At 39.5% G+C, this 27,467-nt stretch overlaps 1 protein-coding gene and 1 non-coding gene across 3 annotated transcripts; both read left to right on the top strand.

Moving 5' to 3' along the window:
• The first annotated feature begins 528 nt into the window (after positions 1-528).
• LOC117226857 (uncharacterized) lies at positions 529-25,377 on the top strand. 2 transcript variants are annotated; one of them, XM_033481626.2, is made up of 7 exons: positions 529-992; positions 12,883-13,037; positions 15,676-15,798; positions 15,870-16,191; positions 16,708-16,883; positions 22,094-22,231; positions 23,923-25,377. In XM_033481626.2, the coding sequence occupies exons 2-7, from the start codon at positions 12,927-12,929 to the stop codon at positions 24,019-24,021; spliced, it is 969 nt and encodes a 322-aa protein (XP_033337517.1). In that variant the 5' UTR covers positions 529-992; positions 12,883-12,926; the 3' UTR covers positions 24,022-25,377. The 2 variants fall into 2 exon arrangements, with proteins under 2 accessions (XP_033337517.1, XP_033337507.1); XM_033481616.2 differs by lacking the exon at positions 529-992 and adding an exon at positions 10,713-10,824.
• On the top strand, positions 4,397-4,516 carry LOC117227149 (5S ribosomal RNA). The gene has a single exon (XR_004491994.2). It is a non-coding gene; the product is annotated as a 5S ribosomal RNA (ribosomal RNA).
• Positions 25,378-27,467: the final 2,090 nt, after the last annotated feature.

The raw sequence follows: 27,467 nt of genomic DNA, 5'->3' as shown, positions 1-27,467 counted from the left end.
AGAAATACATTTTCATCTCGTTCCTGTTTCTGACAATCGAGTTAGAAGATGTTTAATCCGCCTAAAGACTCGCACTCTAATTTCGAGTTAGGTGACTTTCTCTATCGCGGTCTCGAAAGTTGCATAGTCGGTCTGAGCACTCAACGGTGACATCATCTCTGGTGCAGTGCGTAAGACACGCGTTTTTAGTCAAATATTTCATAACCGCTGGTCGACGGATAGATCCAACTGTCGAGCAGTATCGGTAGCGAACGATATTATAGATCTCGTTAATTATGGTAACTGGATTTCCTGATTAACAGTGCTGTCAATCCTTGCAGGAAACAGCACAGAAAAGTGTTGGAGTGCCTTGGAGTCACGCGGCGTTGGAATTACGCCATAAATTTCGCCCACCTTCTTTGCCACCGGCAGAGCATGCGTTTCGTTCGGCCAATTTCCCCGTGACGGCTTTCCTCCTCGTTCGGCAGCGCGCTTGCCTCTTCGGCTCTATTCCGTCGGTCTCGAGGCGTCGATCGAGAACCGATCGCTCGATCCTCGCGAAGCTCCTCGAAATCCCAGTGAGTCATCGAAACAGTCATGACGAAACAAACCGGCGGTCACCGTTAGGAACCATTGAGAACCGCTTCCTAAAGCTATAAGAGAAAACACGCCCAGAGGAGACAGTTCTTCGACGACAGGTGGAAGAACCTAACCTGTGGATCGTTTTCATCCTCGTCGATATGATCGACGCCGGTTCGGCTCTGTGATCGCGCGATTTTATTGATACATTTCTGTTTTTCCTTGTGCCTGTTTGCGGGACTGTTTTGCAACGTCCGAGTGAGAGTGAACTCCGTTTCTTATCACGGGAACCTGTTGACACGGTGTCTATCGGCGATCGACTGATGCAGAAGCCGATCGGCCACGCGGATCGAAAGTTCTCGGCACAGTGAACCCGCTACGGCGTTCGCGATTAATTCCGATTAATTAAGGCCGCTCGAGGACGTCGACACGGGGTAAGTAATCGGTCAACAATCTTGCGAACACCTGATAAACATATCTCGATCTCTGTCGTGCACAGGCGGTTACATCAATGAATTTTGTTTGCCTTTAACGACTCGACACGTTTGTTTTGCATGTTTCCAGAAACTAGAAACTTCGAATTTTCTGTTGGTAGAAAGCCACTGACTTTCTCGCGAATGCTCGCCGACGGTATTCCGTTGGCTTCTGATTATAAAATCTGACGGTATGCAAGGTTCGAATCGGCTGAATTGGGCAACGTATAAATTAAGTATCGTTTTTGAACGGTTGTTACAATCGTAAAACCGTATCGAATTGCTCGTTTCGGACTGGCCCGATCGGTATCGGAGGAACCGGAGCATCCACTTTCTTTTTCCGAGCGGTTGCGTAACGCAGGTCCCCTCGCGGGCCCTGTTGCAGGCCCCTGCGCGCTCGGTTTCGGGCTGGCCAACTGCCACTTTTCTTCGGACTGGCTGAAAAACGATCAGGTTATTCACAAAACCCGCGAGAACGGGCATCCTGTTCCTCGAACGGAAGGCTATCGGCTTTCCTGCCGGCCAATACGATATTCCCACATGGTTTTACATAAGCCCGAGACTTCCGGCTTCTCCGATGAACTCGATTTTTTGGAAGGCGATAACGGACCGGCTGAAATCCTGTCGGTCGGTAGATATATTTCCTCTTTCGAATTCTTGGCTGTGACAGACGGCTGGCTCTTTTCAGCTTCCTAGCACTGACTGCCTTTCTTTCCCCAGCTCTCACTCTTCCTTTCCTTTTCCCGCTCTCTTTCTCTCTTTAGTTTCTTAATTTCTTCATTTTCTGCTTCACTGTCCAATCAATTGTTTATTTTCCCGTGTTTACTGTCAATCAACTTTTCAATGTCGTTATATTCACTATTTTTCTACTCTCTTTGGTAGTCAGTCTCTTTTCTATTCGTATTCTTCTTTTTTTTCAGCTATTTCCTTATCAATATTCCACCTTTTTATTGCTTATGCTATTTAAGGTGTCAATTTTTCTTCAATTTTTCGTTCAATCTTCAGTTTAATCTTCAGTTCGATCTTTAATTCAACTTTCTTAATTTTCACTCACTTTCTCTATGTTACTCTCTGCCCATTTATTTTTCTCTTTTTTGCATCCTTTTCTCGATCTTCCTCTTTTTCACACCCTCATTCAGGCTCTATCCTTATTGCTCTCTCTCTCTCTTTTATTTTTCTGCCTCCTACTCTCCCCACTTTTCCGGTGTGCCCACTCGTTGGCTTCTCTCTTTCTCCTCTCTTTCTATTTTCTCGACCTCATTTCTCTAGTCTTTGATTTCGTTTTATGATCTCGCCGATTAGTCTTTCTCTTCTCAACTGTCATCCTATTTCTCAGATTTTTTTTGTTCTTATGTTTTTATTGCTTGTCTTCATTTTGATTTTCTGTCATCTTTCTCTGTCTGGTTCTTACCGTCTTAATTCCACTCTGTCTGTTATCTCTACTTGTTACACTTTTTACTTGTTAATTTCTTTTCTTTCAATCCGTCTGTTTCTCTTCTTATTTCTCAGCCTTCCATCGTCTTCCACTTTTTCACTCCGTCTTTTAATCTCACTCATTTGCTTTATCTTCTACTGCCTCGTTCCTATTGTCCTCCTTTTGACAACCTCTATATTTGTCACTCTATGTTCCCATTATTCAATCTATCTTTTCTTCTAGCATTTAATATTACTTATTCCTATTTCGTCTCTGTCGCTCTGTTTTCTAATCTCTCTTATGTAGTTTGCTTTCTATTGTCTGATTCTTATCGTTCCTCCATTTTACTCTATTTTCAGCCCAGTTTATCTACTTTATTTCCCTCTGTCTGGTTTTTATTGTACATCTTCTCTATTCCCATTTATAGTCTAGCTCACTTACTTCGTTCTGGCTTATGTTCAATGTTTCTTATTCTTATTGTACCTCCATTTCGCTGCGTTTTCTACTCGGGCTGATCTAATTTATTTCTCCTACTTTGGTTCTTATCGTTCCTCTAATTCTAGAGGAAATTTCCCCTATTTCCTACATTTAATCCGATTTATCTACTTTATTTCTCTTGGGCTGGGCTCTATTGGCCACTGTTCCCATTTTACCTCATAATCTGGCTAATGTACTTAATTTCTCTCTATCTAATTCGTATCATCCACCTTTCCCACTTTCCCAAATTCCTGCTCCCTTTCTCTTTCATTCTGACTGCCTCTTTCCTGTATTTTCCAGTCATCCCCGTTTTTATCCCATCCCTTTTTTTACTTCGTTTTTTAGTCTTGCTTTTCACCTCTGTCTCTCTCCGTCGCTCTACAACTTTTCCACTGTCGCTCGCTCTCTTTCCTCAGAGTTCGAAAGTTACCCGGCGTCGATCCGCAGCGAAAATACCTTGCACGTTTACGCATCCGGTCGTGGTGTGGCACCACACGACGATCAGAGAAGAACGACCGTCCGACCACATAATAGCTGTACTACTTACAGAGCCGGCTACCAACTATAGCTAGACCTAGCAACGACCGTGGTTTTCTTGGTTCTTCAACGACAATTTGCGTTCGTGAATGATTGGCAGAGCTCGTTGAGTTTCGTCCCTAACCGATGCATTGTCCCGTATTTCTAGTTAATGAGACTGTGGTTGGCCAGTGGCGACACACTACCTCCTTTCTAAACAGTATTCGCACTTTCGTGATACTGATTATCTGATAGTCGTTGCTTAATTCGGCGACGAACGTAGGCGAATTGACATGCTGCCCGTTAATGGGAAGATTGGATCGGGTATATTCTACATTGCTGGCGAAACGGTGGAATAGGGACGGTTGGATTGTTTCTAGGCCTTAAAATTAAGAAACCGTAAGTTTTGAAATGTCTGATGATTGCGAAAAGTATGCCTATGTTTTAAACATTTCAATTGAAGCGTTAATTTTGTAGGAATATCGTTAAATAGGGTCGGTTAGTATGTCTGATCACTGTGGACCATTTCTACTGATGCTAGCAGATCAGCTCTTGAGCTTAAATTTTTATTGCAAATGCTGTTTTATTTGCAAAAATTGTAATCGAGGTTGACGATTAACGTGCATAATTAACGTATATTAATTTAACAAAACAAAGTTATATTTAACTCTTTCACTTTATGCGTATGTACATTATTTTTTTAGACCATGAGAGATATCAGAAGTTGCGTACAACCTGTCTCATCACTTGCCTGCATATTTTCATACGTATGCAACCTATTCATATTATAATTGTCTGTCAGATAAATAAAACGTTGCATTACATTTTATGTCTTTTTTTTATGCGAAACAAATTATGCAAACGTTTATCTACGTATTAATGTTTAAACTGTCACTTAATATAGATTATATAATTAAGGATGTGCACCTCTAATTCCAGTTTGCATTATACTTATTCCGTCAACGACCATACCCCGTTGTAAATTACCGGTTCTCGTCCGATCACCGAAGTCAAGCAGCGGTGGGCGCGGTTAGTACTTGGATGGGTGACCGCCTGGGAACACCGCGTGTTGTTGACACAATTTCTTTTTTACTTTTTTCTTTCTTTGCATGTAGTAATTAATGAATATTGATCAATCGATTCCGATATTGTCCTTGCAATATTATAATCCTAGAATAAAGTTTTTGTGACACTCATTTCTTCTCCACGGTAGTATATTGACAGTCGTATCAGCAAGCATGTATGTATGTTCTGCAGAATCACAGTTAATTGTTGAGTGAAACAAAAAGCGGAAAACTAAAACAATGACATTAACATTAATAATACAAATGCAATTCCTAATCTATTGGAATCTGGTTGCAGCTTGCATATCGTAACTAAATTTGGTACAGTTCATGAATCAGTAACACATTAATTTCCAAATATGAACTAATGATTACACCATCCATTTATATAAATGTTAAAAGCAATTTCCTCAAGATCAATTATGTATGAAATTGTATGTCTAGATAATTTTAAGTCTTAAATTAGATCTCGATTAACATTTTCTACCACGTGCAACATTAAGCATAAATTATATATCAACAATCATGAACAATCAGCGTTCATAATAACCAGATTGTCATATAAAGTAGTCATTCATCACGAAACAATTCCGCCCCCTACAAGCAATTAAACATTTCCCCACGACAGCACGAAAAGACACAATCTGCAATTACATTTCACATAACATCACTCATTAAATTGCTAATCCGACGACAATTACAATCATTACGATTGTAACATTCATTTACAATCTTATTATAATCTCGTCCAGATCTATGTAGATCGTTCCGCAGCCGAGCCTTGTAAAAACCAAATTAAAAAAATAGCCCCATGATTCTCTCGTTGCGCAAACGCGCGATATTTATTCTAAACCGAGGCTGTTCACGTAAAAAACAAACATCGTTCTCGTCCATGAAGAGCAGACACTTTCGTAACGTGTTCCCATAACATCGACCTCTTCCTCGATACGTGACGCGTATTAATAATAACTATCACTAAAAACAACGTACATCAATTGATGTACGTTGCACAATTGTGCAAGCTTCGAAAAGTACCCGGTGTACTTTGCATAATTTTCAGTGTTCTCCTCGGTAATCTTCGAAATCATTGAAACCACCGGTGTAGATCGGTTTCTCGCCGTGAGAAAATGAAACAAAGAGGAATTAGGCGATCCACGTGATCGAGGGTTTCGTAATTCCTCCCTAAGGGTTTCCTCGGCTCGCGACGCATGTAAATCGCGAACCTGGGAAGCGAATCGTGACCATTGCGCAACGTGATGACAATAGGGACAACAAGCATGATGCGAATAAGACAACGTGTGCACGTAGCATCCTGCGACCACCTGCGATCTAGACCATCGCAATCGGCAATTAACTTTCCAACCGGCGCAATTGAAAAACGCATAATCGGTCGCGATGACGTGTTAAAATTATTGCGGCATACGATTTTAACGCAATAACGATACTGAAGCAATGATTGACACCAATGCCTATGATCAAGATGGAATCACTATTTCAAATCTTTAATCGACCGAAGGGCAAAGTACAGTAAATTCTCCCTAATTGACGCTCAGACTGTGCACAAAAATGAACAATTTGGGAAGAGGAAATACGATTATTCGAGCTTTGCGGATCGTTTTTATAACAATCTGTAACTATAAAAACGTATTCAGAAGATATACTACCCTTCGTTGGTGCATAAACAAATTGGTAGTAATACTAATTTCAATAGAATAATAGTAAGCTAATTTTCCTATACTAGATATCTAAATTGTTCAGAAAGGGGTCTAATCTTGATTGGTTCATAAATAATCACTGTCAAATAATCATCAAAATGTTTAAGTTAAATACAAAACCGTAATGAGATTAGAAGGATTTAAGGATATTGTTACATTGTCACCAACTTATTACAATACTTTATTTTGCCTTAAGATCCGCTTATTAAAGATTATCGAAATAAAAGATATGCATAGCATGCATTAGTTTAGGTGCAGTGATAATATATTGAATTATTTCATTTTCTTTCTGACTGAAGCACATCTGTTTCGTTTTCTTTCTGTATTATGCACAATATTGCATTATTGATTTTTATGCATATGCCAAAACAAAGGCAATATGGACTATTTCAATATCAATTGTTCCTCAATGTTCCCAAACAATATTCCAACTAGAAACTATAAATTCATCACTGAAATTTGTGTGTAAAATACAAATTGCACTGGATGCATCAAAGTAGGTGTTCTGAATTTCATAATGAAATTGATTCTAAGTCATAGTAATTTGCTTAGGTTCCATTTCTTGATTTACGATTTCAGCGAGTTTCTAATCGACAAAATTTCCCATAATATCAACATCTGTCATTGGCTATGTACATATATGCATACATCGCGACTCTGTCTCAAATTTTTGTGAATCCAAGGTGATCTGAAAAATACTACTTTCAAGATTATGGTCAAGGTGAAAGTACGGTTCGTCCCGATTAACTTGGCGGGTCGGTACAAGCGAGCAGCGATAATTACCGGCGAATCCTGTTTCAGACTGTAATCGTGCGCGGCGTAAAAATAGTTGAGCGACTTCGGACGGAAACGAAACATTTCAATAGCCAAGAAAGAGTTGGTTCTTACCATGTAATTAAGGTTTAACACTGGAATCTAAGAGCTATCGCAAATCTATGGCAAATCGCATTTCTCGACGCGATTATTCTGACAGTAAAGTACTCTCTTGCAGCGATCTTCAGTTAAAGAAAGTATTATATTCGTTTACGACCACGTTTTCACGATGGTATCTTGATCCTTTCAGTAGAAATTAATTCTTTTCGAATTTTAGCAAAACGTTTTTAACGTGTTCAATTACATTTTTATCAACTGGATCCCATGTAATTAATTTTCTGCAGCCTATAGAACAATTCATCATCTTCCTAATATGTTCTTCTGTTCCTTAAGTCTGCTGTTCCTTAAAAATTTCGCCTCTCGCTGGCAAATTAACTATGGCTTGCGAAGCAAAAGCGACCGATCCATGCCTCTGAAAACAAAGACAAATATTTGCATGAAATTTGATTAGCTTACCAATTAGGTTACTTTCCCCAGCATCTTCGACGCGAAAGCAAATATTTGTTCCTCCATACTGGTCCATTACGAATAGCTTCCGACAAGGATCGCCTTTCTGATCGGCAATTACAAGACAGGAAATCCGAAAATTGCACTGTTTCACGGGCCGAGCTCAGTGTTAATGCGAATCGTTAAGAATAATCGCGGTTAATTGCAGGCACGGCACGGCGTCTCAAGTCTCTTCGGAGCAATGTCGTGGCTCGTTGCGATGCTCGTCGTTGCTTTAATTAGGGTAATTAAATCGCGGCAACACGCTCGACGGCGAGGTTTTGTCGTGTCTCTGTTAACGAACCACCACAGGTCCGATATGTAAAGCGAGAAACAGCGGCGTGGTCCAATTTGGAGAAACTGGCCGTTGCGTAATCGGCGTGACGTTACGATGGTTCGGCCTCATATGAGATAACGCTGTGAGAAAGTGGCTGGCTGCAACTCGACGGTCACCCAGCTTATGGTTTTGCAACGATAGTAGCGATCGTAATGGCCGGCTGATAGCCGAAAACCAAACCCTCGGCGACACTGCACGCATTCGAACGGCCTCTGCCGTTTTCGCAAGTGCACAAGGTGGGCGATGCTTACGAATAAGCAATTATATAATCACTGGCTCTCGGACTTTCCTTATTAGTTTCAGAGCTCTCCCGTGAGAATAGGACGCGTAGTCTGCCGGATATCGATGGACGGAGATCAAAGGTGATCGGTATTTATAAATTCCTCGAAACCGCACGGGGTGGTTCAGTCACTTTCTTCCGTTCAGAAGTTGTAATACTTTCTTCTTTATTAATCGGTTTTCAATTCGTCTTTCGTACGTTTAGAGATTTTACTTTGGGAATTCGTTGTGGGATAATTCGCAATACTGCAGAAAGTAAAGGTACTTCGTTGGTCAAAAAATATGACATCTTCTGATGCAATTATTTACTCAAATTTCAAATTTAATTTTCATGCTAATCTATCGTATTTTCCTAATTTTATTCGGATCTGCGATAGGTAAGAACGTTGAAAAACCAATCGAGGTCATACAACGTAACTTCTTAGTTTTAATTTGACTAAATCAAATACTTTAATTTTATGAAATTTTGAGGTTGTTGACCTGGCAGTCAAGCTGTTAAAGAAATTTAATTAAATCCGATTGAATCAAGTTTTATAAGATGCCCAGATTTGATGCTCATTACTTTCTTGACTTTGATGTTGGACATTTTTGGCTTGATACATTTTATAATCAATAGGTTGCTGGTTTACGTCATTTATGACGAAATTGAATAGTTGCAATTTTAAAATAGTAGAAGAAATAAAATTATTAAGTGATAGAGAAAAGTTATTCATCTTTTGAATGAAAGAGAGAATCGTACTTACACTACCTTATATAAGACTAAAAGGATTTTCTTCCTGGATTTCGCTGTGACATGTCAAGGATGTGCTTTTTTTTAATTCCAAAATGGTACTTGCATTGACTAGGTGCTGCAGCTTCTAAATGGTAACTTTCTATAATGATTGCAATTAATTATGTCCAGTTGCATTCTTGTGACTAGAAGAAACGTGTATGCTTACGTCACAGGATGATTCTACGATGAAATACGGAAAAGAAAGATGAAGGAACGCTACAATGAAGTAGACATTTAAGTATGAATTTGAAGGAGAAACGGAATTTTGTGTGACTTAGTTGAGAGACCGTAGAAAGAGATCTTTGAGAATTATTTTCTTAAAAACTGTATGACCTCACAAAGAAGTTTAATTTTTTTATTTAACAATAGTGAGATAGTATAAAGTTGTGAATGACTTCGTGGAAATCTTTATAAAAACGGCGGTAATCATTGCTGCTAAATTCTAGTTCGTATCAAATTAAAAAGAAATGGATAAGCTTTACGCATTATACATAGTATTTCTACCTTGTTCTCGAATGGAAAACTTTTTTCTTCTTCAAATATTATTTGCTTTGATTGACTGAATGAGCGACTCGGTTAATAATCGTCGCCTCATTTTTAAACGTCCGCCATTTTGTCTTCAAGTAATATTTCAAGAAATAGTTAATTCAAGAAAGAGAAAGGATATAGTATACTACATAAAACATATAATTTTTCGTTTTAGATGAAATAGTACCAGCAAAACACCTTATCCGACAATATGTTTCGAAAGATCAGCCATAACTTTCTACTTAATAAGTATTTCGAAACAAAAAAATTACGAGATACTCTCCAAAGTGAACCATTTCAAATCTGGTAATATTTATTGAATAAAATCGTACAGTCTTTGAGCAAAAAATTCGCAAATATCGCCAAACTCAGCAAAACAAAGACTTCAACCCTTGTATTAACATCTAAACTATTCTATGACGTACAATAACAAAATAGCTATTATACTTCATATTTCCAGCACACATTTTTTTACTCCGAATATGAGGAAGAATTTAAGATAAGCCGAAAACAAATAAAGGCAAACACAAAGTAAATCACGATATAGATATCCCTCTGACGGCCGCTCTAAGGGCTGTATTCATAGTCGAGTCGTATGGGACGGTCATAACCATGGTCTTAAGTCGCCGCCTTGATTAATCGTATACAAGTAGCGTTGTCTTCACGAAGGCAAAATACTTATAAATAAAACTCGACTATGGATATGGCCCTAAATCCCGAAAGATGAACCCTAAATCTCCATCTCTCAACTCCCACGCAACGAAACCATTTCCACGACAAATACAACATAATTAGAATATTCCAGAGGCAGTGAACCAGTCAACCGGCGAGCACCTTCGCCACTCCAAATGCTTCAATGTATCCACTATCAGTGTCACTTTCGTTTCACCGTCTGCCCCACCAGCGCCTACGATGGGCGTGATGATTTGCTCCTGGTAGAGGATACGAATGTTTTGAAACGCCTCTCCCAAGGTGGTCGCATCTCCGCGATCTTCCCCTGGAGTGTCCCCATTGCATAATACCGCGAATCTGTTCGCTTGGATCCCTGCCACGAGGACTTCGGGTCCGATCTAGCGATTTCGAGAGCCGAGGGAACGAGGCTGCGCGGGATTCGCGGAGGAAATCGAACCCGTGCCCCACCCGGGACAGGCGAGGCCGGCCGCCGCGATTCTCGAAGCTCGATTCTCGATTCTCGAAGGGGCACACATGCTCGCCTTCGTTCCCCTTCGGCTCGCTAAATACATCGGGATCTCCTTCACCGTGGTCCTCAAACGAGGCTCGCGCTCCGTCAGGCACACATCTCTCACGCACTCGCCGCTCACGCTCTCGCCCGTAAGTTGATCGCTCGCACACCATCGGACTGACACCTCTGGCTTCCTTTTTTCTTGCCGGCACCACGTGGCTGATCTCTGACACACTGACAGTTCGACGGTACACCGTTCCCTGACGCTTTCGCACCGCCAAACGCAATCGGTGAAACATCCTACGCTCGGCAAAGACTCGCGTGTTTCGAGATCTTTATTCCGAAGTGAACCTGCGAAGTGAACTTTGAATAATTTTACGCGGTCGATGTCGTGTGCATTAGGCTCTTTGACAGCCCGTCATTTGACAATTCGCTGACTTCTGACGATCTTGTACGATAAAACGCGATCGGCGGAGCGCGGTTTAATAACTTTTACTCTAGTGGACCTGCGAAGTGAAGTTTGAACAATATAACGCGTTCTCGGTCCCGTGTCCCTCAACCGTCTTTGACAGTTTGACAGTCTGACAATTCACTGAATTCTGACGCTCTTGTACAACGACGGCATCATGCATTGTTTATTTCGCGTTCTTCATCCTCGAGTGCACCTACGAAGTGAACTTTTACAAATTGAATATGTTAGACGTCGTGCGCATTAGGTTCTTTGACAGACTCCCACTCTGACAATTATCTGACACCAGTCCTTTCCATCGACACTAGACGTCAAAGACAGATCCGCACATTTTAAGTTCTTAACTCGTAACCTGCAAAACGAACTTTGAAACTGAAGTAGGTCATTTGATTGATTAAACTCGTTCATTATTCCGTGTAATATACATACTTGTTGATTCCCTGACGTTATTACGAAATATACCATAAAAGTGAAGCAGCCGATTCGATCTATTTAACACGTTCACTGTCCCGTACGTCATACGTGATTGATAGCTGTTGCATTGCCTTGAGTAATGTCTATTTTAACGTTAACCAGATTCGTGTTATATCGAAGACTGTATCATTGGATTAATTATTGCATTGCTCTCTTTTCTTTAATTATTTGATTCTCTTTACGCTCGGGTCGAAGGTTAAGAAGTGTATGGAAATAAAACTGACAGAAAAATTAGACGTCTATGATGAGCTGCAGACAGATTGCCAGGCTAATCAATATCGGAAACCTTAACTTTGCAGTTGTTGCTTCATGAAATAAATTGCTTCGATTTCGCACAAATGTTGTGATTGTTAAGTCGTAAACATGTTTCAGCTGCACATGTCGCAATAGTCCACTTAGTGTTCGAATAATAAGGAACAAAAGGATTTCGATTTTGACTGAATCATCGTTGTATTCGTAGATCTACGAATATACATACTCTGTCCACATAAACAATATTGATAGTATATTATAGGATATTATATTAAATTAAAAACATCGTTCTATTGTTTTCACCCATTTACCTTTAACACTCCGATTGAACCAATCTTCTCATACTCACAGCCTCATATTGCAACCAAATGTATCAATATACGACAAAATCACAAAGAAACAAACTATTTCCACTATATAAAACAGAAAATGGGTGAATTCTTAACGTGAATACCTCATATGGGTTAACAAAACAGTCAACTCTGCTTTAAATTAACCCAAACACTGTCCAAAGGCTAATCTCTAAATTAGTCTCCATCATTTCTCGTCTCACTATCAATTTGAAGCTCCTAAGTCTAACTCGTAACTCAAAGCTAGTTTATACTACACTGTTTATATTCAACCTAGGACTAAAAAAGAATCGCCACGTGATTCTACAGGTTTCACGAACCTTCCTCAGCCCGATGCTTGTTAAAGTCAGCTGTTTTACCGATTACCGGATTCGTTTCGCCAGGTCGTTCGGACGATTCCGAATCAAACACTGACTTTTACTTTTGCCGTATTGGAAGGGTAACATAATCGTGGATTGGCGGTGTCGCCGTGGTCGCCGGGTCCCGACACAAAGGCGCACACGTTGTTCAAACACGAATTTTCATTAATCCCCATCGGCCATCCTTTCACTTGACATTTCGGCTCGGCTTCGGTTCGGCGTTTCTCGCGTACACCGGCTTTGTATTTACACCGGGGGGAGGGGGATGGTACCGCTTGCTCAACGACGCGTTGATTTCCCCAGAGCAAACAAACTGAATCGCAGAAAGCGGAAGAGGAGGAGACAAAATGAGGATCAGTTGCGTGCTGTTCGGCCTCGCGTTGGTGGCCGCGATCGCTGTAGCCAGTCCCGTCGTCAAGAGGGAAGCGGAGAACGAGGACCTCAGCCCCCTAAACGAGGTAAGGATCGATCACGAAACCACCTCGATTAATCGCGGATATCTGGACTCCGATAACCTTGGGGTTCCGTAGAAAGCGGCCGGCGAAATCGAAAGTGTAATCGAGTTTAGAAGCTTCTGTGACGTAATTTCGCCGGCGATCAATTCTTCGGATGTCCCGCGTTTGTAAAACCATCTGATCCGCATTTCTTAGCTTAGCGATCAATTGGTCCTTTTCGACAGAGCCAAAGCTTTCGTTCTTTTGCCCTGATGTCTTTATTACGTCCTTGGTTGAAGGGTTGCTGACATTTGTGACATGTTTTGTTCTAATGCCGAGAGATTAATGCTTGCGAAATTGTCCACTATGTGTCATCCATGTTTCTTGTCGTTTTGTTTCTAAAGTTGTTTGTGTTCGATGAACATCCAAGATTGTTTCAGATTCGGGTCCGTTGACTTCCGTGGCTTTGTTACTAACAGTAGGTGGACAATTGTGAAATCTGTAATAAATAAACTTTATGGAATACGATAGTCCGTGTAGGAACTGCGTGTGAAGTGACAGTTGTGTAAGAGGCAAGGCACAGCTTATAAATGTCTAACCTACTTGACAGGAGAGACAAGATTTCTTTTGTTTGTAGGTATAATTAACTCTATGGCTTGTGGTTGGATAACGTTCAATATAACACCGAGTATAACAGGCGACAGAGATATGTCTATGGATCGTTGAGTAGCAAATGTTATCCGAAAAATTCGGTATTGTCATTCACAGAGATATTATTTACAGGACAGCGCAGTCAGTATATCAAAGCTTCCGGTATAGAGTGTGAATAGTGAATGCCTGCGAAGTTTGCGAACGTTAACGGTGCAGTATGGCAGAAACAAAAACAAAACTTCGTTAAAATCGCCGGTTACGTTGCGTGGTAATCGTTACGTGTAAAGAAAACGGCGAGCGCCGACGGAGTCGAAATGGAACTCATAAACAGAACGTGTCGGGAATAGCGAAAGTGAAAGCGTCATAGCAAAGTTTTATTATATTGCCGGTACGACGACGAAGAGGAAAGCGGTCAGAACGCGTCTAAATCAATCGACAATGTTGCTTCTGTTTGATCATGGTTTTAAATTAGCGTCAACGACGAAGAAAGACGAGTCGATATCGAACGGTAAGAGAGGATAGGGACTGCGATGAACGACCGGAGAGAGAAAGTGGTTGAAGTTTGCAACTTCGTGGGCGCGAATGAAGCCGGATACAAGCGCGTAACTGAAATTCTGCACGTGGTCACTTGTAGAACTTTGGACTTTCTTTCTTGCTCCATCAGTGCCTGCGTTTTCTCAATTCTCTAGATTTTCTTGTATTTGACACTCTACCTATTTGGTTTCCGATCATCATCGTTCCTTGATCCCGCTGGATCTCTAGTTCACTAAAGCTCGAGTTCTTAAAAGCTCTAGTTTTCCAGGTCCCAAGTTCTAAAATCTATGGTTCTATGGTTCTACAGTTCTATAGTTCTTTATTTCGATAGGATTTTAATTTTTCAGGGCTCGATTTCTCTATTTCTCTGGGACCCAAGTTCTCTAGTTTTCTTCAATTCGAGTTTTGAAGTCCTTTAGATGTGTGGTTCTATGGTTTTATAGTTCTCTGATGCTCTAGTTCTTTAACTCTCCGGTACTCGAGAATTTTATTTCTCTATTTCCCTATTTTTTAAATTCCGTATCTGTTTGGTACTTTATTTCTCTAGATCCCTACCTCTCTATTTTGTCAGTTCTCTATCTTTCTCGTACTCTATCTCCGCTACAAAGATAGAGTACGAGATAGAGTATCACCTATCCAGTTCTCCATATCTTTAGTACTCTGTTTCTATAATGCTCTACTTTTTTACCTCTTTGTTTCAGTATTCTTCTAGCTCTTCAGTTTCCTAATTATCTTGTTCTTTGAATTTCAATGTCTCTCTATTTTCCTACGTGGTTTATCCATTTTCTATTCTATTATCTTTTTCATTCGTTTCCCCTACATGTTTTCCTATCTCGTGTTTATTTTCAACTGCAGCTCTAGTTTCATCTAACTTATCTATATCTGTTCCTTCCTTTATCTCTGTCTATTTGTCTTTACCTTTTATTATTTCTCTAATTTAGTCAATTCTATAGTAAAGAGTATCTATCACTCCATTCATCTATTCTCATCTACTCTCTCTCTCTCTCTCTCTCTCTCTCTACTTCCATTTAGTCTCTCTTTCTTCCATTTTCTCTATTCATTTACCTATAATCCTGACTCCAATTCAAGGTCTTACTCCATCTGACTATCTTCCTGCATCTCTATTTTTCTTAATTATCATTTCCAGTTCCGTCTCTTTCCTCTCTTCCTCAATTATTTGCAAAACATCTCGATAGCCAAGCAGAAACGTCTCCGACTCGAGCGCAGGCTTCTTCGTACGCCAATTACCATTACTCATTTTCTCCTAGTTCAATGGCGACCACTTCCACGTATTTCTAACGCCGGCAATATCGACTGAACGATTCAGAATAATCGCGGAAGTCGCCGCGACCCGACATACTGTTTCTCTATCTCACCCTTTCTCTCCTTTCTCCGGTTACTCAATATCCCGAGTACAATCTTCCCGCCGCCGGAATAAAATCCGTGTGTATCTTATTTTAATTAAACCACCTGCCAGGTGTACGTCGTGGAAACTGAAGGCGACCAGGCGGCAGACGAAGAAAGAACCGACAGGGACAAGAGGAAAATCGGAGCCGTGAAACTGGGTATCTCGAACGGGATCCTGAATTTCGTCTTCGGCGTAAGATACACACTAACCGTATCACCTAATTCGCACAGAATCATTCCTCACCTCGAGGTTCTGGTTTTCAGAAGCTAGATACATTCATCGACTCGAAGACCAAAGCGCTGGCGGTCTTAGATGAATCGAACAAAGCGAAGAACGCTGCCTTTGGCATCGACCCTCATCAATCTGCTACCAGCAAGTTTCTCAGTGAATTGATAGCCTCAAAAATCCAGGCTGCGAGTGGAAGTATCGGCCCGGTGGTTAACAGCGCGTCCACGTTCCTCACGAGCGCTAAAACCGGATTGGCAGGAGCTTTTGCCTCAAAACTGGCGCCTTTAGGTGCGATTGCCAGTGGTGTCGCAGCTGGAACCGCTGGGAAAACCGGGGGACTGTTGTCTGCTGGTACAGGTACAGTTGATGAACAATTGACAAATTTAAATAACTGTAGCGGGGAAATTTTGGGATCACAAGTTCCTCGAGGCTCTAGCTTTCTCTCTTTTGAAAAAGTTGGAAATTGAAAAGGTTGACTGGCTATCATAGCTAAAATGTGACTAAACATTTGATGAATCCTAGGATATAATTATAGTATAGTAGAAAAGCTCAGCTCTGCTTCAATTTTCAAGGAAGTTCATATTCAATTTCAATATTTATTGTCTTCATCAAACTTCTCAAATCTGGAAATAATAGCTGGAGTATAAAGACTTTGCCTAAGCCTCTAGAACAGAACAGGTCGCCTAATCAGCAAATATCGCGTTCCTTGGATACTTGTAATTCAAAAACTTTAATAGATCGGGAGTTTTCCATCGGGAGACTTTTCCATCCTAATGGATCTCTAGCTAAATGAACCTTAATATGTCAAGATTTTGTTCTTAAGTGGACTTAAATTGGATAAAGCATCATCTCCGTGGAATTTACGAGTTACAGATGTCAGCCACGGAGGAGATAATTCAGCAGGTCTTCTAGGAAGCATCCTCAGCTCGAAACTCAGCAGTTTGTCCTCTCTGAGCCAAAGTTCCGGTGGAGGACATACCGTTGACACAGACGTGAAAGACGCCAACGCTGGAATAAATCTTGGAGCGTTTGCGAATATAGGCGGAGGGGTAGGATCACATTAAGTTTGTTTCAATTGTTTCTCTTCTCTCTGCTCGTGTTTCGCCGTCGACCTGATCGACGCCATTGCTTGAGACCTAATTTTCCGTGAATGTTCTTCTTCTGGTTGGGATTTTCCCTAGATATACTAAGGGTGGCTCTCCGAGACATTGTTTACAGGCCATTAATACTAGAAGAGTCTAATCGATTGACATAATCCTTACTTTGCGATCATTGAAATTATTTCTTACTTTATCGACTTTTTTTAAAGACGCTCAATATTGTAATAATTATACCGGAGATCTTGATACAAATTCTGATGTTTATACAGAATCTGACGAAAATTAAAAGTGAAAGGAAAAATATTGGTAAAGATAAAATGAAATCATTCTTAATTTTTATTAATTTCCTCCATTTTAGAAATTCATATGTGCTATAAATGCCTCAAGATCCACGGTATAATAATAATATTGCAATGAAAGCCCTATTATCGCGTTTACAAATTAATTTGGTGCTGCTAGTGTTAATGATTCAGCCTGTTCAACGTCAAGATTAACACTTTGACTGTCGATCGAGCTACAGATGAAATGGCATAAAATCAAAGTAAGTCTTTTAATGACATTAACATCTCTGCAGAAATTAATATTTGAGTTCGGAGAAGTAATTCGCGGCACTCAAAGTGTTCATACAGATTAATTACTCTCGTGTGCATCCTCGCATGCCATTCATCACAGGCATCGCCCGAAAACAAACATTCCAGCATGTGATAATGGTTGTGGACACAGATAAATCATTCCGGAGTTAGTTTTTCTACGATCAATCTTCCATTACTTTTTGTTTTAATTTATTAACTCGTTCGTCTCTGTTCTACCCTTCCGCTTTCCATCCTCACGGTGTCTGAAAGGCTCGAATGAATTTCAATGAGCGACTATTGAACGCGGTTTGTAGCACGTCTTGATCGAGCAAAATGATATTGTAGTTTCTCTGAACGTTTCTCGAATCGGCCCAATGCGAACTGTCTTGTGCATGCAACGGATTGCATGCAGTAACCGCATTCCGTTTGTGTTGAAGATAAAACCGAGAAACCGGCAGCATGGCCTCCTTTAACACGGCGCTCGCGTTGCCCAATGCATCCGTAATTAATGTCATTTCGTTGCGCCGTTGATACACCTCAAAGGACGTTTATGTTCGAGACACGATAAACAATCGAAACTATGCATAGAAGTGCAAGAATCAGTCGAATATCAATCAGTGCTTCTTTGGAATTATTTAAAAATACAACTAAATTTTGTTGTATATGTTTAGGCATGATTTAGACTCTTTTGTCAGAGGATTGGTCATTTTTTAATTCTGACTTCATAGAAAATAGATGGTATAGATGGTATAGTGGTAACTGTACGATAAAGTGATCTTTTTTGATTTTCAAAAAATTGTTATAATTCAAGCTGTCGTAACTTCGTTCGAAACAATCGAACAACGATAAATCTGGACTCATTATCAAGGTATCTTGTACCTTCGCAGGTAAATGCCTAAATGCATGTTTTGTTGGAAACATAGCGCAAATTCAAATGTTTTTAAAATATTTGGGAAATCTTTTTCGTAACTGAATCTGCCATAGATTCAAAGATTGAAACATTTATTTCATAACGACTCCAACGAACGTAATCGTTGATACTTTTTAGCTGTTGAAACAGATGTGAAGAACAAGTTTGGCCGTCAAACATATTCATAGTGTATCCGAAGTTGTCGATACACCTTCTACTCAAAACTTGATAAAACTATTTAAAAAAACGCATATCAATCTTTTTTAAAGTCGTTGTAAAGAGGAAGCTTCAATCTTGAAATCCATGGTAGTCTTATTAACGAAATGAACTTTTCGTAGTGTCTGCAGACATTTCAATACTTATCATTTTATATGTAAAACATGTTCTGAATTTTCCAGCTGCTGTATCGTAGAAAAGAATTAACGATGGACTCCTAAAGTAGAAGACTCGAGTTTTAAAATGAGTTCATTATTTGAGCTGTTTATTTTGAAAGTGGCATAAGTCACTTTGTTTTTTAGTCGATATATTTAAGGGTTTGCGTTTTAACACGTTTAAAAATATGGATGCTAACTTTCGAGAAGATTTACTTGTATTTGTTATCTCAGGATACTGATATCTTTCTCAGTATAAATAATTTCGTATAAACATTAAAAAATCACCACTTTTCATTACGGTAAAGTGACTTATGCCACTTTCAAAATAAACGGCTCATTTATCCTTGTATCATTTTCTTAACAGGACCATAGCAGCCTGAGAATGAATAATTTCAGCACTTCTATTTTCTTGTAACTTTTATCGTGAATCGAATGCAAGCGCATCCCTAACTCATAGAACTAAAGCATCTCGGCCGTGTCTCTCGATTCGTCGATAACCCAGGATATAGGTTCTTTGTTTCACGACTAATCTGCATAGAACAGCATGACCGAGAACCTTCGGCGAGGGTCGATTGATCCTCGTCCAAATGTCGTTTCTAACCGAACAAGAGTCACCCATTAAAGTCAGTGTTGTGTACGTAAACAGTACGAATACCAAGCACCGGAAGCGGCGTATTATACGGCTTAATGGGGCGCGACCGTTGGACCTTGGACTTCGGATACGTCCAAAAGGGCCATCGAGCAGCACCGCTTGACAGAGGATCGCTCAATCTCATCAATCGCAAACGCATCAAAATGCAATCACATCAAAACGCAAACGCATCAAAAGCAAACGCACCAAACGCACATTAGTCAGCTTCCCAGCGGCGACTGAAAACTTTGGATTTTCAAACGACATGGATTTTTCTTTCTAGCTCGGCCGATAAATTGCCAGGACACTACCCTCTCCCACCCTCTGTGACAAGCCTAAGTCGATGATTGTCTGTTGCTTACCGCAATAGCGTCGATTGCCATCTTCCACGTACACCCCACCTCCTCCTCTGTTTATCTCTTCCTCAATCTCGTCTCTTCAGGGCTGGCAATCGACGATCCAACGATGCGCAAAACTGTAAATAGGATTAGGAAATAGTCGACGAACGAGTTTACGATTCTATTCTCGCTAGGAGACTTCGACGCTGTGTCATCGATGTAAATACAGTATCTATATACACGCTCTAAGTATTAACGACGACGATAAGGATGATTATGGATGGCCACGATGGTGATGATGTTGTTTGTCAAATAAACGCATGATCATGTTTTTCTATGTACCAGCCGTGTACTCCTTGCGGGCGCCGCTTCGATCCTTTCTGTCCTTCTTGAATCCTGTCCGATACTGTGTTATCTATGGGGCTTTTCCGATTCAGTGTTTGGGAGCTTCTTAATTGGTATGGTCAGTGTCTATGATATGAGCTTGACGATTTTTGTTTAATTCCTTGCATTTGAAAAGATAGTGGAGACATATTTAGTTCACTCGCTTGATGATTGATTTTTTAAAACAACGCAATTTTTTAAACGACGTATATCTGATCAATTTAGTGCGATTTATGCGAGTTTAAAAATCGAATCAAAAATCGAAGAAATGATGGAAATTTTGTGTCTTTGTAAAATGTCATAACACTCGTAAATAATTAATAAATTGCAGATTTTTATGGTTTTGTGTAAAACGTGATTGTGAGCAATCTAATCAATGCACGGTACGATTAGCAATTCAATTTTTAGACATTAGAATCCGATGATGCGAGACATAAATTTTCGTATCACCTCAGTCTATATGAATTATGCCAGAAAAAATGTAGTTTTGCATGAAGATACATAATCTAACGATTAATTCATTCTAGCATACCCGATCATGCATACGCGATACAATGTTACATGCAGGATTTAAAAAATAATTCTTGTTACTTCTTTTTATGTACATTCCTATGATCAAGGTAGTTGATACGTTGGGTAATTAGACGATGTTAATTTCGAAATACTTTGTCGGTCCGTAACTGTTGCCGACAGCAAAAAAGCTCACAAAACATCGTTATCTAATCCTAACGACTGTTCTTCTGAAAAAAGTACTGTGAAATAATCATCGATAGATATTAATTAAAAAAACGATACGCTGTATCAGAATTGAATAATTTAACAATTATAAAATTCTGAGTTCAGTGAACGTTCTCATACATTTCACATAGTTATTGCCTGCAGTGGATAAGCAAGACTGCAAGACACTGATTTATAAGCGAATGTACAGTGTGTCCTACGAATTCTGTCCACCTGAATCGATGCTATTTTAAACAACTTGCAAAACCTCATTAGTGAAAATTATGAGCCTTAAAGAAATACATTACACAGTAGCTTTATTTTCTAAAAGGAACCCCCGTTTTATCTAGATCTATTTAGATGATGTAACATGATTTACAACCAGTCTAAAGATTTCATGCATTTACAAAAAAATCGTAAGTGTAACATCAAACAATGGAAAAATATAAAGAATTGAAAAATGTCGATACACAATTTTCAACTTACTAAAATTATTAAAAGAGGAAACACATTTTCCATTGACATTTCTTACAAATCACTTAGGCCAGTTTCATTCTGCATAAAGATCCTCTAGTCATTAGCACATCTATATCGCTATACTGTTCCCAAGTTATTCAAATTATTAAATGAAGAAACACCTTTTCATCTAACACCTGCCCTTACAGCTGATTTAAACAATTTGATTTGATTTTAAACAATGAAAAAACGATATCATGTCAATATACTATTTCGAGCTTCGTAATATGAAGCATAATCCTCTAGTCATTATCAAATCACGTATCGCTTTAACACTTTGACTGCCACCCCAACAACCTGAAGAATATCATAAAATTGAGGTATTTTACTTAATCAAATTCAAATTAAAAACGTTAAGTTCTATGGGATGAATTACTTTTACGACATCATTACATTTTGCAGATCCTTATAATATTAGGGGTGTCAGTCAAATCGTTAAATCCAATAATTCTCATCAGTCGAGATTTTGCATGTAGCTCGAAATAAGTGTTCCTAGAATTTGTGGGACACACAGTATTAACTGAGTTATCAAATGCGACGAGGTCGTAGACGCGTAAAAATGTAGTTGCGTCAATGCGTAGGCTATACTGCCGGGATCTCGGTCGGCTCTATCTAGAACGGGTCTGCGCTCGAGGTGAAAAATCGAGATCGGTCTCCGCGAACACCGCGATAAGCCGTTGTGAAAGGCGATCTATCATCGTTTTTCTGTGTGTTCAGGAAAAGATCACTAGCACCACGGAGAATATCCCCGAGTTCGACAGGAAGCGAGTGTCCTTGGACGTGCCATCGTCAGCGTTCGGCAGCGGCTTCACCCTAGTCACGAATTTCAGCAAGGTCCTGAGCAGCTTGATACTTGTAAGTCGAAAACGTCGAAGTGAAATCGATCATGCTACTCGGAGACTTCGATCGGTTTCGCTACGATCTTAGAAATCATCCGCGTTAGATTTCTTACTCAAAGTACGATGGATCATCACAACGAGGTAAAGAGGTTTCCGTGACACATTACTTGAGAATTAGTTAGCGAGTTTTTTTGCGTTTCCACAATCGATCAATTTATCGGTGGAAACGTGTTACCCTTCACTCGATACCGTTGCAAAATCTTCGAGCGTTTCTACGCATGCTAATCAACTGACACCGTCCCAGCAGGTGCACTGTGTCATTTGGAAGTGGCGCATTAATATTTATCGATCGGAACGACTACCAATTATTTTTCTAATAATGGATAACTGAAATTTTGGCGCGTTTGAAGAAACCTTTGGTGCATTCAATGCGTAGGCTAGAATCATAGCGACATAAGTCGCATTTTCCTCATTGTGAGAAACAACGAGTTTATTTAGAGCTAATTTAGTACTAAGTTAATTTATAGCACTATTATCATTGATTTCACTTATCCTGTTAACATTTTCGCGTGCATAGATTGCATTTTAAGACATTAGTCAAAATTTTCGAAAATGTGACTTACGTCACCATGATTCTAACCCACTCAAATAATTGCAGCACTCAATATAATAAAAATATAAAATAATTGCAGCGACAGAAATATTTTGTCAATGAGATCTTTCAAAATTGTTCTTAGTTTAAGTAGTCTTACCAGAAGAATTATTCTTTGCGAATCTAAATTTTTAGGGTACCTACAGTTACAGAGATGTTCTGCTATCTAAAACAATGTTAGCTAATATATTGGGTTGGCAACTAAGTAATTGCCGATTTCAGTTATAGATGTCTCTCACTCCTATTTTTATGATATCCGTAAATGTTATATTATAAAATTATTATTATTATTATTATTATTATTATGTTATTTTTTATTATCCGTGAATGTTAATAACTGGACAAATTGAATACAACGGTCATGGAAAAGCGACCAGAATTGGTCAATCGCAAAGGTGTCATTTTCCACCAGGACAATGCTAGGCCGCACACGTCTTTGTCCACTCGGCAAAAATTGATGGATATTGCTTTGGAATTGATGTTACACCCACCATATAGCCCTGATTTCGCGTCATCGGATTACCACTTATTTCGATCCCTGGACAACTCCCTTCGTGGTAAAACTTTTAATGATGATGACGCTGTAAAATCTCACTTAACTCAGTTTTTGGCCGAAAAGGATCAGACTTTCTACGAGCGTGAAATTTTCAAGTTGTCAGAGAGATGGCAAAAAGTCATCGAACAAAATGAAAAATACATTACAGATTAAACTTCATTCGAAGTAAAAAAAAATCTTTTATTTCATTGAACAAATCGGCAATTACTTAATTGCCAACCCAATAGAATACACGGCAACGTCAACGGTAAAGGAAACAGTGTGCCAATACAAATTTGTTCAATATTTCCTTTACACTCCATGTATGATCTTTTAGGAAAGTAAAAAACGTTAATCAGCAACTTTTGCTTGATAAGGCGTCCGTGTTAGTTAGCACGTACTCTGAACGGTTCATTAAATTTGCAACGTTGCGTATCGCATTTTTATGGGTAATTTGCCGGGTCGGTATAGCGTAAAACCGATTCAGCATCGAAGACCGATATTTCTTGACGATTTTCAGAACTCAGCCCGCCGAACACAGACAGTTCTAGAGGTCTTCAAGCCAATCTTCCGTGGAGCATTCGCAATCAAGGGTCTACCTTCTGACAATGCTCATTAAGAGAAGCTGCTCAACGATCCAGCATGGAAAATAGCTCAACGAATCATTCAGGGATTACCAAGTGGACTCCGATCGGACTGAGATCAATCAAGATCGTAGAGGACATTCCAAAGATCCATGGACATAGAAGCTTTAGACATGTGTTAACTAATAGAGAGCATTGTAGAAGGATAGATTCAAGGTAGCGATATTTATTAAGAAATTTGTTGGCGAGGAGTGTTTCTTTTTATAGAAAGAATTTAGTTCGAGAACAGATAACAATGTGAAAAACTATGACGCTGTTGCGTTCATTAGAGTTCAGTGTGTGATGAAATTTTACTACAGTGTTCAGGAAACTTCAATGTATGATAGAGTAACATTTTAGACTCCAGAAAATTTAATTGTATAATTAAGTAGCGCACCGAAATTCGAGTACAGTCGGTGCACAGTAGAATTGCATTTTGGAGACTTCAACGCGTGGTAAAGTGATGTGAGATCACCAAAAAGACTTCGACTTTTGATGTAACAATGTCAAAGGACTTAAGAGACTTTCAGTACTGCAATGACGGTTCGCCTAGCCACGATTCTTTCTTAAACTATCTCAATCCGTAATTATGCTAGGGCTAACGAGGCTGGAAGTCAATTAAACGGCAATGACAGTCAGGCATCTTTTCATGGGCTTCTCCATTCACTTAAACCGTCTGTACTATTGCTCCGTTCCTCGACAGCGCTGCCATAAAATTACGCGCTTGCCAGAGCTATAGTTCAGCGGTCGCGTGCCCGCAGCGATCCCCTGCAATATTTTGTATAATAGCACGTACTTCTTAATAAGACACTAGATAAGCGTCCCGGATAAATCCAGGAAGAACTTACAGGTGCTCGCTACCGTATGGAAACTGCCACTGATGTCCGTCAAATGCGTTAATATTTTTTTGAAGTGATTATCGCACACACCTTGTGGTTTTTACAGTCTCGTAAAAACCGAACGATGCAATTTGTCTCGTTAGCGAACAATCCTGTTCGCAAGGTGAGTACTTTCTAGATGGATTTTCCTGGTTTATGAGTTACGGAGTTTTCATGCATCGATTAGACGCGTTTACGATGATCGCGGAATCATAATATTGTGGCATAGACCGATTGAGCAACGACGCATTTCGACACAGCATCTTTGACAGCGTCTTTGACAGCGTCTTTGGCAGCTAATTATATCACAGGTCCGGTTTGCTCAATGTTCCGTAATTGTCGGCCACGTCTCGCAATTACCATACGGTGCTGTATGTAGTAATTTTTTGTCGCTCCTGCGATTAGCGACAGCGTTTTTCTGGACGAACTTTCAAAACCTGGACTGTAGAATAAAGTGAACGGAATTTTTTTTAATCCTGTCGAGAATGATCCTTTATCCATGTTTCCATTGATCTTTTTATCTCTAAGTTAATTAAGGAAAAACAGTCTAATTTTGACCCGCGCCTAAACTGACCAACCGTGAATTATTTGAAAAAAAATACAATACTTTTGGTGCCTTTAATGATATTGACTGTCTATGAATTTTGCTTCGCATCTGATTTAGCTGTATACACACACATCTGCAGAATACGTGTGTATATTTTGTTCTTTCAGTTAATTAAGAAATATCAACCTAATTTGGCCTAGAAAAATATTTCTAGTGTCGTTAATGATATTTTAATTGGCTATGAATTCTACTTTAGGTTTCACGTTAGCTATGCTAGCTGCATTATAAATTGTAGATGCGTCTAATTTACACATGATCGTTTTGTAGTATTCTAGATGATTAGTAGCTTTACAACGTTCTTCACGACTTTCATGGTAGAAAATTGATGGGATGGTTTTCACAAAACGCTCGGCTATGATTATTAATTTGCACGTGTAATAGTAAGTCTTGAGGAAATCACTCTTAATCAACCTCCAGCAGACTTCCGTGTCCGGTGAAAGGAATATTTGATCATTCGATTAAAAGGAAAAACGCGGAAAGGGAGAGGAACTCGATCAAGCATCGATGTGAACTTCCTGCAACATAGTTTCTGTATTATTTATACCTCGAGGAAACATCACGATTACGCAATCATTCTTGCATAAAGTCCACGTGCATAGATCTGTCACCACGTGTGTCGTAACGCGAATTTCAGGTTCCATTGCAGTCGCAGTTTCGGAGACATTTAAAAGATAAATAGGACAGATAAATAACTCAACTAGCTTACAATGAACATTTGAAAAGCCGCAGAGATCTCTCGAGATTCGACAGCCTTTAGAAGACAATTCGTAAAGTCAGTGCACATGAATCCATCGCAAACTGTGGAATTTTATGCGAATTCTTACTTTCGTCAATTATTTTACGAAAATCTGAAAATAGACAAAATTTTCTTGTATTTCATAAACTTGTACTGTAAGAACAATAAATATACTGCAGAGTTTATCAACTTATGTAAAAATTGTGTAGTTGAAATACAAAAATAAGATATTAATAGATTAACCTGTTTATTACGAATAGAATAAAAAATTTACATGTATTTCCATAATCTGACAATAATTTCTTGTTCGACTGGTTCCAACTATGTTGTTGCAGCGAGCAAAAAGTAGAGACAGCAATTAAAAACCAGTCATTTCGATCGATATTTCAACCAACTCCCATCGATTCGCCCGACTATCGGCATCAATCATTTTCCTATCTCGGTCGATTATTTTTTTACCCTAAACGATTTAGAAAGTCCGCGATTTGCAATGTCATAGGAGAGAGGTCGCAGGTCCGCACGGTTGCTCAATCAGGCGTTATCGATGTTTCGACAAGAACACAAAAAAATAACGACTATATTAACGCATCTCAATCTTCTTCAGAATCTAGGCGCAAAAATCCGATGAACTTTGCACCTCTCGGTAGTGATAGAAATGCAAATGCGAGGATTATGCAATCGTCGGATGTTGTGTCGGACGTCGCGACACCATTGATGAGAGGACAACAATGCGTCTGACCTAGTTCTATATGACGTATGGCATCGATGCATCAGATGAATTGCAGCAATTATGAATCTAAGCGTGTGCCAGTTTTCTGACAGGTCGTCCGTTTCTTCTCACCACAGGGCAAAGTGTTCTGCATCTTTGTTATTGGTTTTTATGGTTGTAATAGAGACGAGGCAGCTTATTTTCTGAAAAACATCGCATAAATGATCGAATTTCACAACTGTTTTATCCACGTGTGTTCGTTGCATCATCTTTATCTTATCCTGTTGAAGATCGAGATGATAATGATTCACCAGGAGCTTTCGAAGGATTCAGAATCGCCTGGGGTACTGTTTCCTACTTCACAAACGTGTCTGCGGTTTGCCATTTATCAGGCAATGCATTTCTTATGACTTGTACGATTGTGGTGAACTGCCTCTCTAATTACGTTCATTTTGTCCTGTTTAAACACAGTTATTTTTACACTTTATTTTATGCAGACTGTTGGTTAACAT

Source organism: Megalopta genalis, chromosome 3 (assembly GCF_051020955.1).
Source record: "Megalopta genalis isolate 19385.01 chromosome 3, iyMegGena1_principal, whole genome shotgun sequence".
Classification (NCBI taxonomy): Eukaryota; Metazoa; Arthropoda; class Insecta; order Hymenoptera; family Halictidae; genus Megalopta; species Megalopta genalis.
The sequence above is the reverse complement of the archived record's forward strand: the minus strand, read 5'-3'. Positions and strand labels throughout refer to the sequence as shown.